Source organism: Pituophis catenifer, unplaced genomic scaffold, assembly GCF_029215685.1.
Source record: "Pituophis catenifer annectens isolate HBS135680 unplaced genomic scaffold, rPitCat1.0.hap2 SCAF_4, whole genome shotgun sequence".
Lineage (NCBI taxonomy): Eukaryota > Metazoa > Chordata > Lepidosauria > Squamata > Colubridae > Pituophis > Pituophis catenifer.
Genome location: NW_027256884.1, coordinates 116147515 through 116160996, shown reverse-complemented (window position 1 = coordinate 116160996; position 13482 = coordinate 116147515). Strand labels below are relative to the sequence as shown.

At 39.9% G+C, this 13482-nt stretch overlaps 1 protein-coding gene across 1 annotated transcript in view; it reads left to right on the top strand.

Moving 5' to 3' along the window:
- ARHGAP42 (Rho GTPase activating protein 42) overlaps positions 1 to 13482 on the top strand; it is a 181414-nt gene that overhangs the window by 134707 nt on the left and 33225 nt on the right. Inside the window, exons 7-10 of the mRNA XM_070943987.1 lie at positions 770 to 874; positions 6326 to 6455; positions 9590 to 9690; positions 11433 to 11542. Of these exons, the coding sequence (XP_070800088.1) occupies positions 770 to 874; positions 6326 to 6455; positions 9590 to 9690; positions 11433 to 11542 (446 nt within the window). The remainder of the gene's footprint in view (positions 1 to 769; positions 875 to 6325; positions 6456 to 9589; positions 9691 to 11432; positions 11543 to 13482) is intronic.

Below are 13482 nucleotides of genomic sequence, written 5' to 3'. Positions count from 1 at the left end.
AACCTGTGTACTAGTTTTAGCTGTCAAGTTGTTACTTTGGGACAGGTCTGTGAAATATTTGCTGTTAATAGAAGACCTAAAGTATCTCAGCCAATGGGCATGATCTCTGCAATTATGGTGAATATTCAGACTCAATGTATTATTACAGTAATTATTTTCAATAAGATACAACTCCAGCTTTTATCTTTGGGTCTCTTTCTCTTCTTTTTTCTCTCCCTATTTACCTTTCATGTTCTTTTCTGACTTACCTCCTAATTCCTTAGGACCAGTCAGTCTTCCATTCCTATCCTTGCCCTGCAGTAGGGTTATCCAACTGGGGAATTCTGGGAGTTGAAGTCCACAAGTCTTAAAATTGGCAAGGTTAGACATCCCTGACTTGCAGCTTGGCCTTGTTGTTTTCTATTTTCTTCTGCTGTCCTACCTCCTGATTTCTGTCAGTGACTTTAAAGGAGACATCATTTGCATCTTGGGATAGCTACAAACCAGAAGGCTTGTGCTCACCAACTCTTTGTGCTAGTAGCCAGCTTCTAAGGTAGGCTAACAACCTATCCTTAGAATGATGCATCGAAGTCTCAATTCTTCTTTGAAAAAGCCAAAGAAAGAAACTGTGTTTTGTTTTCACATTTTATCCTCTTAATATTGTAACAGATATTGATTCACGTTCTTTCAGTTACACGATGGATAAAATGAATTTTAAACGCTTCATTTGGGTTTTGATTCTATTTTATTTTGTTCTCGTTTTTATCGTTTTTCTCTTCTTCTTTTTCAGCTTTTGGCATTTCTTCAGGGATTATTCACATTTTACCATGAGGGATATGAGCTGGCCCAGGAATTTGCACCGTACAAGCAACAGCTGCAGTTCAATTTACAGAATGTAAGGCTAAATTTCATTTACTAGCATTTTTTGAATAATTGAATGCCTTTATGATGAATGCCCAACTCAGTTACAACGCTGAAACCTCTAGAAAATAAAATGAATAATTTCAGGCATCAATGCACAAACTTTCCTACATTGCTTATCACATTTATTTTTTTATTTTTTTATTTTGAAATTTATTTGCCTCCCATCTCATGATTCTAGACGGCTTAGAATATAAAACAGAAGCATTAAAACCACCCATTATAAATTATAATTCCAAGGAACAGACATTTCAAGTCTCTATCTTGGAAAATCTAGTTTAACATCCCTAAATTATAAGCGAGTACAGGTAGTCCTCGATTTATAACACTTCACTTAGTAACCATTCAAAGTTATAATGGCACTGGAAAAAGCGACTTATGACCATTTTTCAGACTTACGACCGTTGCAGCATCTCCATGGTCATGTGATTTACATTCAGATGCTTGACAACTGACTCATTTTTATGACAGTTGCTGGGTCATGTGATCCATTTTTGCAACCTTCTGACGAGCAAAGTCAATGGGGAAACCAGATTCACTTAACAACCGGGTTACTAATTTAACAACTGCAGTGATTCGTTTAACAAATGTGGCAAGAAAAGTTGTAAAATGGGGCAAAACTCACTTTTAACAAATTTCTCACTTAGCAACCTAAATTTTGGGCTCAGGAAAGTCCACAAAAGGGGATCACATGACCCTGGGACCCTGCAGCCATCATAAATATGAGCCAGTTGCCAAGTGCCCGAAGTTTGATCATGTGACTACAGGGATGCCGCAACGGTCATAAGTGTGAAAAATGGTCATAAGTATATTTTTCAGTGTCGTTGTAAGTTCAAGCGGTCACTAGATAAAATTTGTAAGTCGAGGACTACATGTAATATGGTTATATGCAGTGAAAAAGCACTTCTTAAATGGAATGTAATCTGCCACCCATCTTCCTATTACCTTTTATTGTTTTGCTCCACAAATGGATACACTTTAAAGCAGAACCCTGTACTTTGATCATCGGTTGTTGTTTTTCTTATTTTCCTTTTTCTTACTGACCTGTTAGAAGTCCAGATGCATTCTGAAATTTGTAGAATTTTGTTCTGCAGCATGCCAGCTTCCCATTTTTATGAGATTTCTATAAAAAGTTAACAGCCATATTACGAACTTACTGTAGCTACATTGATTCACTTAACTACTGTGGCAAAAAAAGATTGTAAAATGAGGCAAAACTCACTTAACAAATGTCTGTCTTTACAATTTCATTTACTAGATCCTTATGAACTTCAGATCTGGGGTCTTTGAGTCCATTGGAATCCATGGACCCCACATTGAAAATAGCAATTTTAATAGACATCAGGACATGTGGAAACATACCGTATTTTTTGGAGTATAAGACACAGCTTAGTTTTTGGGGAGGAAAATTGGGGGGGGGGATCTGCCTACCAGGTATTCATATGGCTAACGTCCTTAGTCTGATCAGCTTCAGCACATTAGTTTGCTGGTTTTTTAACCCCTGCTTGGGAATAAAAAACAGCTTCTAAGGCACAGCTGAGAGGAAGCAGCAATGAGAAAAGTAGGCAAAGCATGGGGGAGATCACTTTATTCGGCTAGCACCTAGTTAGGGCTGAAAAAAAGCTTCTAAAGAACAGCTGAGAGTCGGAGCAAAGCATGGAGATTGCTCACTAGCGCCTTGTTAAAGCACAGCGGAGAGATTGCTCGGCAAAACTCGAAAGCTTGCTCGCTAGTGCCTCGTTAGCGCCTCGTTAGGGCTGAAAAAAGCTTCAAAAAAGCTACATTTGGAGTATAAGACCCACCCAAATTTTCAGCCTCTTTTAGGGGGGGGAAGGTGCATCTTATACTCCGGAAAATACGGTAATTTCAATAAACGGGAGTAAATATGTCACAAGATACATTTTATATTTATTATAGTTTAATGTAGGTTTCCCCCCCCCCCTTCCATCTTAATCCCAGATAACTGGAATGTCCCAAAGGTGCTTTTTCAAGAGGCAACTGAACTTTCTGGTTTTTCTTTGAAGACGTTTTGCTTCAAGAAGCTGAAGAAGCTTCTTGGATGAGAAGCGAAACATCTTCAAAGAAAAACCAGAAAGTCCAGTTGCCTCTTGAAAAAGCACACTCTTGGGGCAACCATGGCTTGGATGACTGAGAATCTCCATAGAAAGATAACTGGAATATATAAGTGGTCTAGTAAAAGGAACTAAAAAAAAATATTAGGATGTGTTAGTCTGAAAATATGCTTCGTGCTGAACAGCTTATTAATGCAGAGTGCAATGATTGAAGAGAATGAAGTGTTGTGGATGTCAGTCCTCAAAATAACCTTTAACTCTTGTGCTGTCATCTGTCTTACCTTTGGGGCAAGTCCAAATTGCTGCCTTAGAAGGACAGAACAGCTAAATAGAAGTTTCTTGAAACTGAAATACTTTGGCCACTTAATGAGAAGGAAGGACTCACTGAAGAACAGCCTAATGCTGGGAACGATTGAGGACAAAAGAAGAATGGCATGGCATGGCAGAGAATGAGGTGGCTGGATGGAGTCACTGAAGCAGTCGGCATGAGCTTAAATGGACTCTAGAGGATAGTAGAGGACAGGAAGGCCTGGAGGAAAGTTGTCCATGGGGTCACGATGGGTCGGACACGACTTTGCAGCTAACAACAACAAATCTCTGAATTAAGAAGAAGAGGAAGAGAAAACAGGGAGCCTTATACAAACTTCCAAATGTCAATAATGCAAAACTGAGGATGCAAAAATTTCATATTTACTGTTGCATATTTTATGTTCCCTCAACAGAATTGTAAAATCTGACCGCAGAGAGACAAAAGGAAAGTGTGTATTAAGATGATATCTAAACTGTTGGTTTTAAAAGCACCAGGGGTCACTGTTGCTCTAACTTTATTTTTTGAAAGAGCAAAGTGTGTGTGTGTGTGTGTTTGTGTGTGTGCATTTTAGCCAAACCTCTGAGGATATTTACAGGTCGTTGTTAGATTAGTTTGATCCCCACAACTCTGGTTACATATCACAATGATTCAGTGGCAATTGCTGACCTTGTTAAAAGCAGCTGTATTTAGTGTTAAAGATGTCATCTTCAACAGTAAGTTGAAAGGGAGAAGGGAAGAACTCTTTAATTCCCGGATTTCTTTTTGGCTTATTTGGTGCTTGGCTAAAAATAATAAATATTCCCCAAGGCCACTTTACATGAATGTGATAATGCTGTTGCCTTGAAGTCTTTTTATTTTATTAGCAGAGCAGAGATTCTATATCTGTACTTGAAAAAAATATACCGTATTTTTCGGAGTATAAGACACATTTTTTCCCTCCTAAAAGAGGCTGAAAATTTGGGTACGACTTATACTCCGAATGTAGCTTTTTCGAAGCTTTTTTTCAGCCCTAACGAGGCGCTAGCGAGTGAAGCAATCTCCATGCTTTGCCTGCTCCCTCCGACTCTCAGCTGTGCTTTAGAAGCTTTTTTTCAGTGAAGCGATCTTCTGTGTTTTGCCTGCTCCCTCCAACTCTCAGCTGTGAAGTTTTTTTCAGCCCTAAGGAAGCGCTAGCGAGTGAAGCGATCTCCGTGGTTTGCCTGCTTTTCTCATTGCTTCTCTCTACAAAGATCAGTTGTGTTTTAGAAGCTGTTTTTTATCCCCAAGCAGGGGCTAAAAAACCAGCAAACTAATGTGCTGAAGCTGACCAGACTAAGGATGCTAGCCAGATGAATACCTGGTAGGCAGATTTTTTTTTTCCTATTTTCCTCCCCAAAAACTACGCTGCATCTTATACTCTGGTGCATCTTATACTCTGAAAAATACGGTAGTTTTGTTTTTCATCACAAGCACTAATGGAGATCTTGAAATACTACTATACTAGCTAATTGTACACTAATATACAATGCTAGCATTCTCTTCAGATGTGGTATATAGTTTGCTTATTAATAGCCATTTGTACTGGGAGGAGTTATAAAGGCAAATACATTAATAAATTAGCTTCTGTAGATGTTAGGCAGAATAGTTCTATTAAATGCAATAGCAGTAGCACTTGGACTTATATACCCCTTCACAATGCTTCACTTATATACCCCTTCACAATGCTTCCCCGTCTAAGCAGTTTACAGAGTCAGCCTTTTGCTCCCCAACAATCTGGGTCCTCATTTTACTGACCTCGGAAGGATGGAAGGCTGAGTCAACCTTGAGCCGGTCAGGATCGAACTCCTGGCAGTTGGCAGACTTAGCCTGCAATTTTGCATTCTAACGACTGGGCCACCATAGCTCATGCAGCTGCAGGTAATCCTCGATTTACAACAGTTCATTTCGTGACCGTTTAAAGTTACAACGGCACTGAAAAAAGTGACTTATGATCGTTTTTCACACTTACAAACATTCCTGCATCCTCTTGGTCACATGATCAAAATTAAGATGCAGGAGACTGGTTCATATTTATAACATAGTGTCCTGGGGTCATGTGATCCCCTTCTGTAACCTTCTCACTAGCAAAGTCAACGGGGAAAACCGATTCACTTAAACGTCGTATTACTAACTTGCCTACTGGATTTACTTAACCACTGGGGCAAGAAAGGATGTAAAATGGGGCAAAACTCACTTGACAAATGTCTGTCTTAACAACATAAATTTTGGGTTCAATTATGGTCACAAGTCGTGGACTACCTGTACATATTTTGTTAATGGCCTTTGAAGGCACTTATCCTATATCTGTGATGGCGAGCCTATGGCACGTGTGCTGGAAGTGGCACGCAGAACCATTTCTCCAGGTCTGCCAGTGTTCACCCATTGCGCTTCCGGGTTCTAGCTTACGCATGCGTGCCAGCTAGCTGGTCTTCGTGCACGCATGCGTGCCAGAAACTGGGAGACCAGGTGGAAACCAGAAGCTGCTCTTCCGGTTTCTGGCGTTCCCTCGTGCACACGCCAGGAAGCTACTTCCGGTTTCTGGTGCTCCCCCGCGCGCCTGCGCGCTCCCATTTTGGCACTAAAAAAAAACATTTGTAATTTTTAATGTGTGCATTGATAGGAATAAAGCTCACGAAGAAGTCTTAAGTGAAAAGTCATAAAGTAATTGGAAAAATGTTGACAAGCTGTAGACTTATTTGGGCTGTAATGCTTATAGTAGCAAGCAGTAGGTTATATGTTTGAATGTTTGCCAGGGGAAGAGACAGCTAAAAGATAATACGAGAGGACCATAATCAGTTCGGGATGGATGCAAAAGGAGATAGGGAAAAAAAATATTACATACATTCAGAACCATTGGAGCTAGCTTATAGTTCTGCTTTAGAAATTTTAGATAGAAATGGAGCAGTGATTTATGCAGAAGTAAACTACTAATTGTACTAAGTCACATTCTGAATAGAATGTGCATAACTCATTCTATTCAGAATGCGATATAATCCTCTTTCTTTTTCTCTGTCTGATTCCTTAGACCAGGAATAATTTTGAAAGCACACGTCAGGAAGTGGAACGACTTATGCAGAGAATGAAGTCTGCCAGCCAGGATTACAGGCCACCAAGCCAGTGGACTATGGAGGGCTACCTCTACATCCAAGAGAAGCGTGAGTAATCAATAGGCCACACAATATATTTATAAGTTAAGTACAAATTAATACATCATAGAGTTAAATACACATTCTACTGTATGTACTGGTAGTCCTCAATATACAACCACAATCGGAACCAGAATTTCTGTTGCTAAGGAAGGCGGTTGTTAAATGAGCTGTACTTATTTTTATGATCTTTTTTTTGCTCCAGTCGTAGTTGATTCACTTCAGTTGTTCCAGAAACCCGAGTTCCCCTTGTCAGAAACCAGCTGAGAAGATCGCAAACAGTGATCATGTTATTCCAGGATGCTACAACTGTCATAAATACAAGCCAGTTGCCAAGCTCCCGAATTTTGATCACATTACCGTGTGGGTGTTGTGATTGTCATAGGTACAAGGACCAGTCGTGGGTAATTTTTTTTTTTCAGTGCCATTGTAACTTCTAGCAGGCACTAAACAATGATTATAAGTTGAGAACTATCTATACTTTTTTCTATTATATTGGTTTGTTGCACAGTCAGCCAGATGTTGAGAGTGAATTTGGCATTTTTACCCATCTATCAAGTCTTTCCCAAGGATCTGGAACAACAGCTAGGCAGATGCTGATGTCTTTGTGGTGTTAGAGCAGGGTGTCAAACTCAATTTCATTGAGGGCCGCATCAGGATTGTGTTTGACCTTGGGGGGCCAGAGGGCAAGGCCAGGGTGGGCGTGGCCAGCTCGACATCACTCGTGTGATCAAATGCCACTTTTGCTAGTAGTTTGTTTTGCTAGAACTCCGCCAGCGAAAACGTAACTCGGGAGGGATGCGCATGTCGCTCCCAGGCTCCATTTTTGCTGGCAGAGGCACCGCGGATCGGTCCTTTGCTTTTTCCAGGGCGGCCCCATGGGCCAGATCTAAGCATCCCATGGACCGTGGGCCTTGAGTTTGACACCCCTGTGTTAGAGATATATCAGGACGTAAGCTGTTCTAAGTAAAGCTGCTTTTGGTAATTGACTGATGGTGAATTTGTCTATGCCAATGATGTTCAAATTCCAGTTGTTTTGGGATTGTATCCAACGTGCTTATTGCTATTGGTACTGCCTTTGCTTTCTTCTCTGATATTATTATTCCTATTATTATCAGACTACATCAATGCACCTGCAGAAGGCCTTTTGTTGACAGATTTGCTATTTTACTGTTAGATGTCCATATTTTAGTAAAATTCAGATTTTACTAGAAAGATAAGGCACTTGTACATTGAGGTAGAAAGACCAAATGCTAGAACTGATGTATATTATAAATCATTAGAGAGAAGTAACCAATAAGCACGGAGATTTTGTAATAGCCGTTTATAAGCAAGCCCTTTGCATATTTCAAGATGTCATCAAGTGGCAGAAGTTTTTATTAGCTTCCCAAGGAGTTGCCACCATTGTATCACATGATAAGAGCAAGAACATGGTTGTTCCTGGGACATCTATCAGATATATCCATTTGATTTTTTTTCCCTCAATATTGCGTGACCACTTGAAAATGATTGTTAAATTGCTGGCTCTGGAATGGCTATGTTCAGTTGCCTAAAAGCAGATCTCCGAGGACCAAGTAGCTTGAAGTTACGATTGTCTCACTGAAATGCTTTGCCGTTTCCACCTATTAAACAGCTTCTAAGTGACAAAAAAAAATTGCTCTTTCCCTCACGATGATTTTCCAAGGCTGCCTGGCCTGCTTCAGAACAGCAACAGTTTGCTCAGAGCTGTTTTTTTCCTCCCTATCATTTAATTAACTGGTAATAATAAAAGGCAACCCCTCCACCCCCCCCCCCCAAAGGTCTCTGTTAAGCGGAAATTACCTTGGACATTATTAAGAGGAGAGCAAGGACAAAGGAAAATGCCAGGCACACACGCGGTGCTTCATTAAACAGTGAAAGGCCAACATGACACGCTGTTGTAGTGGAGGAAATTATTTGCTCATTTGTTTAGGCTAAGGGAGAAAAATGACACAAATTGTAATTTTGGTCTCAGATACACAGTAAAAGCATATACAGTAAAAGCACCACACCTAGATTATTCCATCCAGTTTTGGTCACTACACTATAAAAAAGATGTTGAGACTCTAGAAAAAGTCCAGAGGAGAGCAACCAGGATGATTAGGGGACTGGAGGCTAAAACATACAATGAACGGTTGCAGGAACTGGGAATGACTAGTCCAGTGAAGAGAAGGATCAGGGGAGAAATGATAACAGTGTTCCAATATTTGAGGGGCTGCCTCAGAGAGGAGGTCAAGCTATTTTCCAAAGCCCCTGTAGGCCAGACAAGGAATAATGGATGGAAAGAGAGATTCAAGAAGAGATTCAACCTAGAAATGAGGAGGAACTTTCTGACAGTGAGAACAACCAACCAGTAGAACAGCTTTCCTTCGGAAGTTGTGGGAGCTTCATCACTTGAGTCTTTCAATAAAAGATTGGACTGCCATTTGTCAGAAATGGTGTAGGGTCTCCTGCTTGGGCAGGGGGTTGGACTAGATGACCTATAAGGTCCCTTCCAACTCTTTTAATCTGGATCATCAATTGTTCTCTGATCATCTTGGTTTGGGCTATGCAGAGTAAATAGGAATGTGTGTTTGTCCTCCTATATGGCAGACTAGCATAACTTATTTATTTATTATCTTTGTGTGGTAATTTTGAGATGGGTGATTAAAATAGACCGAGTTTCCCTATGTATCTCAAAATACTTGGCACTAATTTTGGCAAAACACCTAAAATATCGTAATTTATCGTATCTCCCATGAAAAGCTTATTTCATAGGTGGGCATTTTTTGTTTTTTGTGGTGCTCGTAGCTTTATACCTTTGTTTTTAATTTTGTGCACTTCCCAGAGTCATGTGGGATCCTTGGTGTCTTTCTGAGTTTGGTGGTTTTCTTGCAGACGTTTCATTACCCAACTAAGTAACATTATCAGTGTGTCATCTACAGAGTCGTCTACAAGTGAGGTGACATTAGAAATGGGAATCATAAATAAATTAGAAAAATTATATTTTAATAAAAATTGCTTTATACTATATTACTGTAGTATAAATTATAGCATAAATGGTTTCCTTGTTATGAATTTTTTGTTCGTGTGATCTGCAAAAAAACCCCAACAACCCTGTTTTGTTTTGTTTTTCTTCTTTTTAGGACCGTTAGGATTTGCTTGGATAAAACATTACTGTACATATGACAAAGGGACCAAAGCATTCACAATGAGTATTTCTGAAGCCAAATCTGGAGGGAAAGTTGTGAGTATCATCCCGAAGGTCGAATGACATTTTAGTCATTTGCTTACCAAGTTTACCAAGGATGGTGTTTTTTTAAGCAAATTGTATTTAATGTATTATTAGGAAGATGGGGGCCGGGGGGGTGGGGGGTTCATTATTCTTTTGGAGTAGGTCTGTCCTCCAGTGGAAAAAAAATTGAATAATTTTTGAGTTTGAATTAACCTTCACATTCATTTACATATATTGACATGTTATGAGCCACGGTGGTGCAGTGGTTAGAATGCAGTACTGCAAGTTAGATCTGCTGACTGCCAGTTGCCTGCAATTTGGCAGTTCAAATCTCACCAGGCTCAAGATTGACTCAGCCTTACATCCTTCCCAGGTCGGTAAAATGAGGACCCAGATTGTTGGGGGCAATAGGCTGACTGTAAACCGCTAGAATGATGTCTGTAATATTATGTAACTCAATAAAAATGGGGGGGGGGGGAGTAAAGTGTAGAGTGCTCAGTTTTAATTATTTCCTATATACTGAGAACAACAAATTTGTTATGTTTTAATGCAGTCATTTTCAACCTTCACCATGGACCCCTTTTAAATATCTTTTGTGGTCACGGACCCCCAAAACTTAAACTCAAGATTTAAATCATAACATTTCTTCAAGCCGTTGCTGACCCTCTGTGATGACATCGTAGTCCCCTCGGGGTCCGCAGACCACAAGTTGAGAACCACTGGTCTAATGGTCCAGGCTAGAAAGTGGCACAAAAGTTAGTTAGGTGAGCTTGGGCCAGTCCCACTCTCTCAATCCTACAAAGAAGGCAATGGCAAACCACTTCCGGAATCTTGTCTAGAAAACTAGCAATCCCTGGGAGTCAACACTGACACAAGCAAACCCACAAGTTGCCTTTAGTGAAAAGCTTAGACATCGGCTGATTTTAGCCTCTCCAGAAATAAAGCCAATAGAGATTACAGTATCTTTTGTAACTGCAGATTTATTGGTTAAATTGAGAAAAAGTTGAATTTATTAGTTGATAGCAATAGCACTTAGACTTATATACCACTTTACAGTGCTTTACAGCCCTCTGTAAGCAGTTTACAGAGTCAGCGTATTGCCCCCAACCATCTGGGTCCTCATTTTACCCACCTCGGAAGGATGGAAGGCTGAGTCAACCTTGAGCCTGGTGAGATTCAAACTGCCAAATTGCAGGCAGTCAACAGTCAGCAGAAGTAGCCTGCAGTACTGCACTCTAACCACTGCGCCACCACAGTTCATTTATTAGTTAAACTAAGAAAAAGTTTCTTAATGCTAAATTGGGCAAGTGTCTGCAGAGTCTGTTGCAAAAGAGGTATTCTCCATTCTCTTGAAGAGAAAGGATGAGTGCCTGCCTCATTCAAAATACTCTGAAATAACATGTGAGCACTATTTAAAATTTAAAAGGTAAATAGCCATGACTATGCAAATATAATAAGTGTAGAATGGAAATATAGATCTGGTAGGTCATACATATTTTAAATCTGTACTTTGTTTGCTTGTGGCCAGGAAGATACCTCTGGGTTAATATTAAATAGGTGCTAGAGATAAATCTGCTGCTGTTTTTCTCGACAAAGTTAATTAACCAAAGCTCCTGTGATTGATAATTACAGTTTCTTTATCTTACTTGGCAATTGATTTGGTTGTGTAATGAATGATTCATCATTCTAACTTCAAATGTTCTGATTTCTTTTTTTTTTCTTTCTTTTTCTTTCTTTTTTTTTTTTTTTTGTAGAATGGCCTTATTCCGAATTCACCAGAATTGTTCAAGCTGAAGTCCTGCATCCGGAGAAAAACAGATTCAATTGACAAGCGCTTCTGCTTTGATATCGAAGTTGCCGAAAGGTTTGAAATTTTAGAAAGGGTGATTTTTTTAATTCTCTTAAAGAAAAAAAAAATGCCCTGGTGCCCTTCCAGGGCATTTTGTGAGTCATCTGCATACCACTTAACCCCACAACCTTTTTTTCCCCCTGTTCCCAGAACCTCTCTAGATCAAGGGTGTCAAACTGGTGGCCTGCGGGCTGGATGCATCACGCGCAGGCCACGCCCACCCCAGCTCCACGAATGGAAATAACGTCATGTGACGGCAACGTGACGCGGCGAGTTTGACACCCGTACTCTAGATAAAACATATAAAAAACGGTTGCTGGAACTGGATATGTCTAGTGTTATGAAAAGAAGGACTAGGGGTGACATGATAGCAGTGTTCCGCTATCTCGGGGTTGCCACAAAGAAGAGGGAGTCAGGCTATTCTCCAAAGCACCTGAGGTTCAGGACAAGAAGCAATGGGTGGAAACTAATCAAGGAGAGAAGCAACTTAGAACTAAGGAGAAGTTTCCTGGCAGTTAGAACAATTAATCAGTGGAACAACTTGCCCTCAGAAGTTTTAAATGCTCCAACACTGGAAGTTTTTAAGAAGAGATTAGATAACCATTTGTCTGAAGTAGTGTACGGTTTCCTGCCTAAGCAGGGGGTTGGACTAGAAGACCCTCAAGGTCCCTTCCACCTCTGTTATTCTATTCTATTCTATTCTATTCTATTCTATTCTATTCTATTCTATTCTATTCTATTCTATTCTATTCTATTCTATTCTATTCTATTCTAAATTATATAAAATGTGATGGAAACCTGTTTGTAATGACGACAGTTTTCTACATCTTAGAAATAAAACAGGTGTGTTAAGTCCTCCAGAATCATTTTACCTGTAAAGCATCTGCCCTTATATCTCCTCAATGACTTTCAAATCTTTTCATCTTGGTTTTTGTTCAAGCTCTGTTTCTCTCAGCAGATTTGATATCCTAGAGCAGTGGGGAGGGGGGAGAGGAAATGGTTGTGTGTGAGTGACAGGCGTACAAGCTTTTGTGCACAGCTCCATTTGCGTAAGTGGCGGACACTCGTGTGTTTGTGAAGCTCCATTTGTGCGAGCGGTGGGCTAGTTGTGTGAAGCTCCATTTGTGTGAGTGACATGTGCGACTGCCGCTTTCACGGCCTGGTTCTAAACAAGCCATGGCCCAGTACCAGGCCGTGGCCCGGGGTTAGGGACCTCTGTTCTAGAAGGCCCTATTCTTTTCCATTATGGAACATATCTTCTGTAACATTATACATTTAATCCCATTTCAAAGTCATCGTTTCAGTTTTCGGTGCTGTTGGATATCCATATCCAAGATGGTTCCCTACAATATTGATCTTACAGCCTCCATTAATATTGGCTGCCCCTACATTGGCTGGCATTGCCAACATCTCTGAGCATTATCTAATCTTTAGCTCAATAGTTAACTTCAGGCTGTGGTCTCCTCTTAAGGTAGGGACTGAGTTCAGAGTTCTTTAATCAGGATTGTGAATACTTTTTACTTGGTGGTCTCTGTAAACAATCCTTAAGATTTGCATCACAGAAATCTTATTTCAGAAAATCAAATCTTTCTGGATAATCTATGCAGCCGGTATCACTTCTTTCTTTGTTTTCTTACTTTCATTTTCATTTTGCAGTTTTCCCCCAGCAAATTTTCCTAATGAATTTCTCCTTTGGGTTTATAAATTATAGAAAATACATTGCTGTTATTTTTTCTGAATGCGCCACCTGTTATCATTTTGGAAGATGACAGAGTTATTCATGTGAATGTATTTTATTGTGTGTGTATATATCAATTGGTGTCCGTGTGTATACATGTGTGTATTCTGACATGAGTAAGTCTGGAATATTAAGCATCTATACATCCTTCGATAATAGATAGTTTTCTCAGCAATTATCACTTAACACATCAAAAGCAAACCTATCTCACTAATTT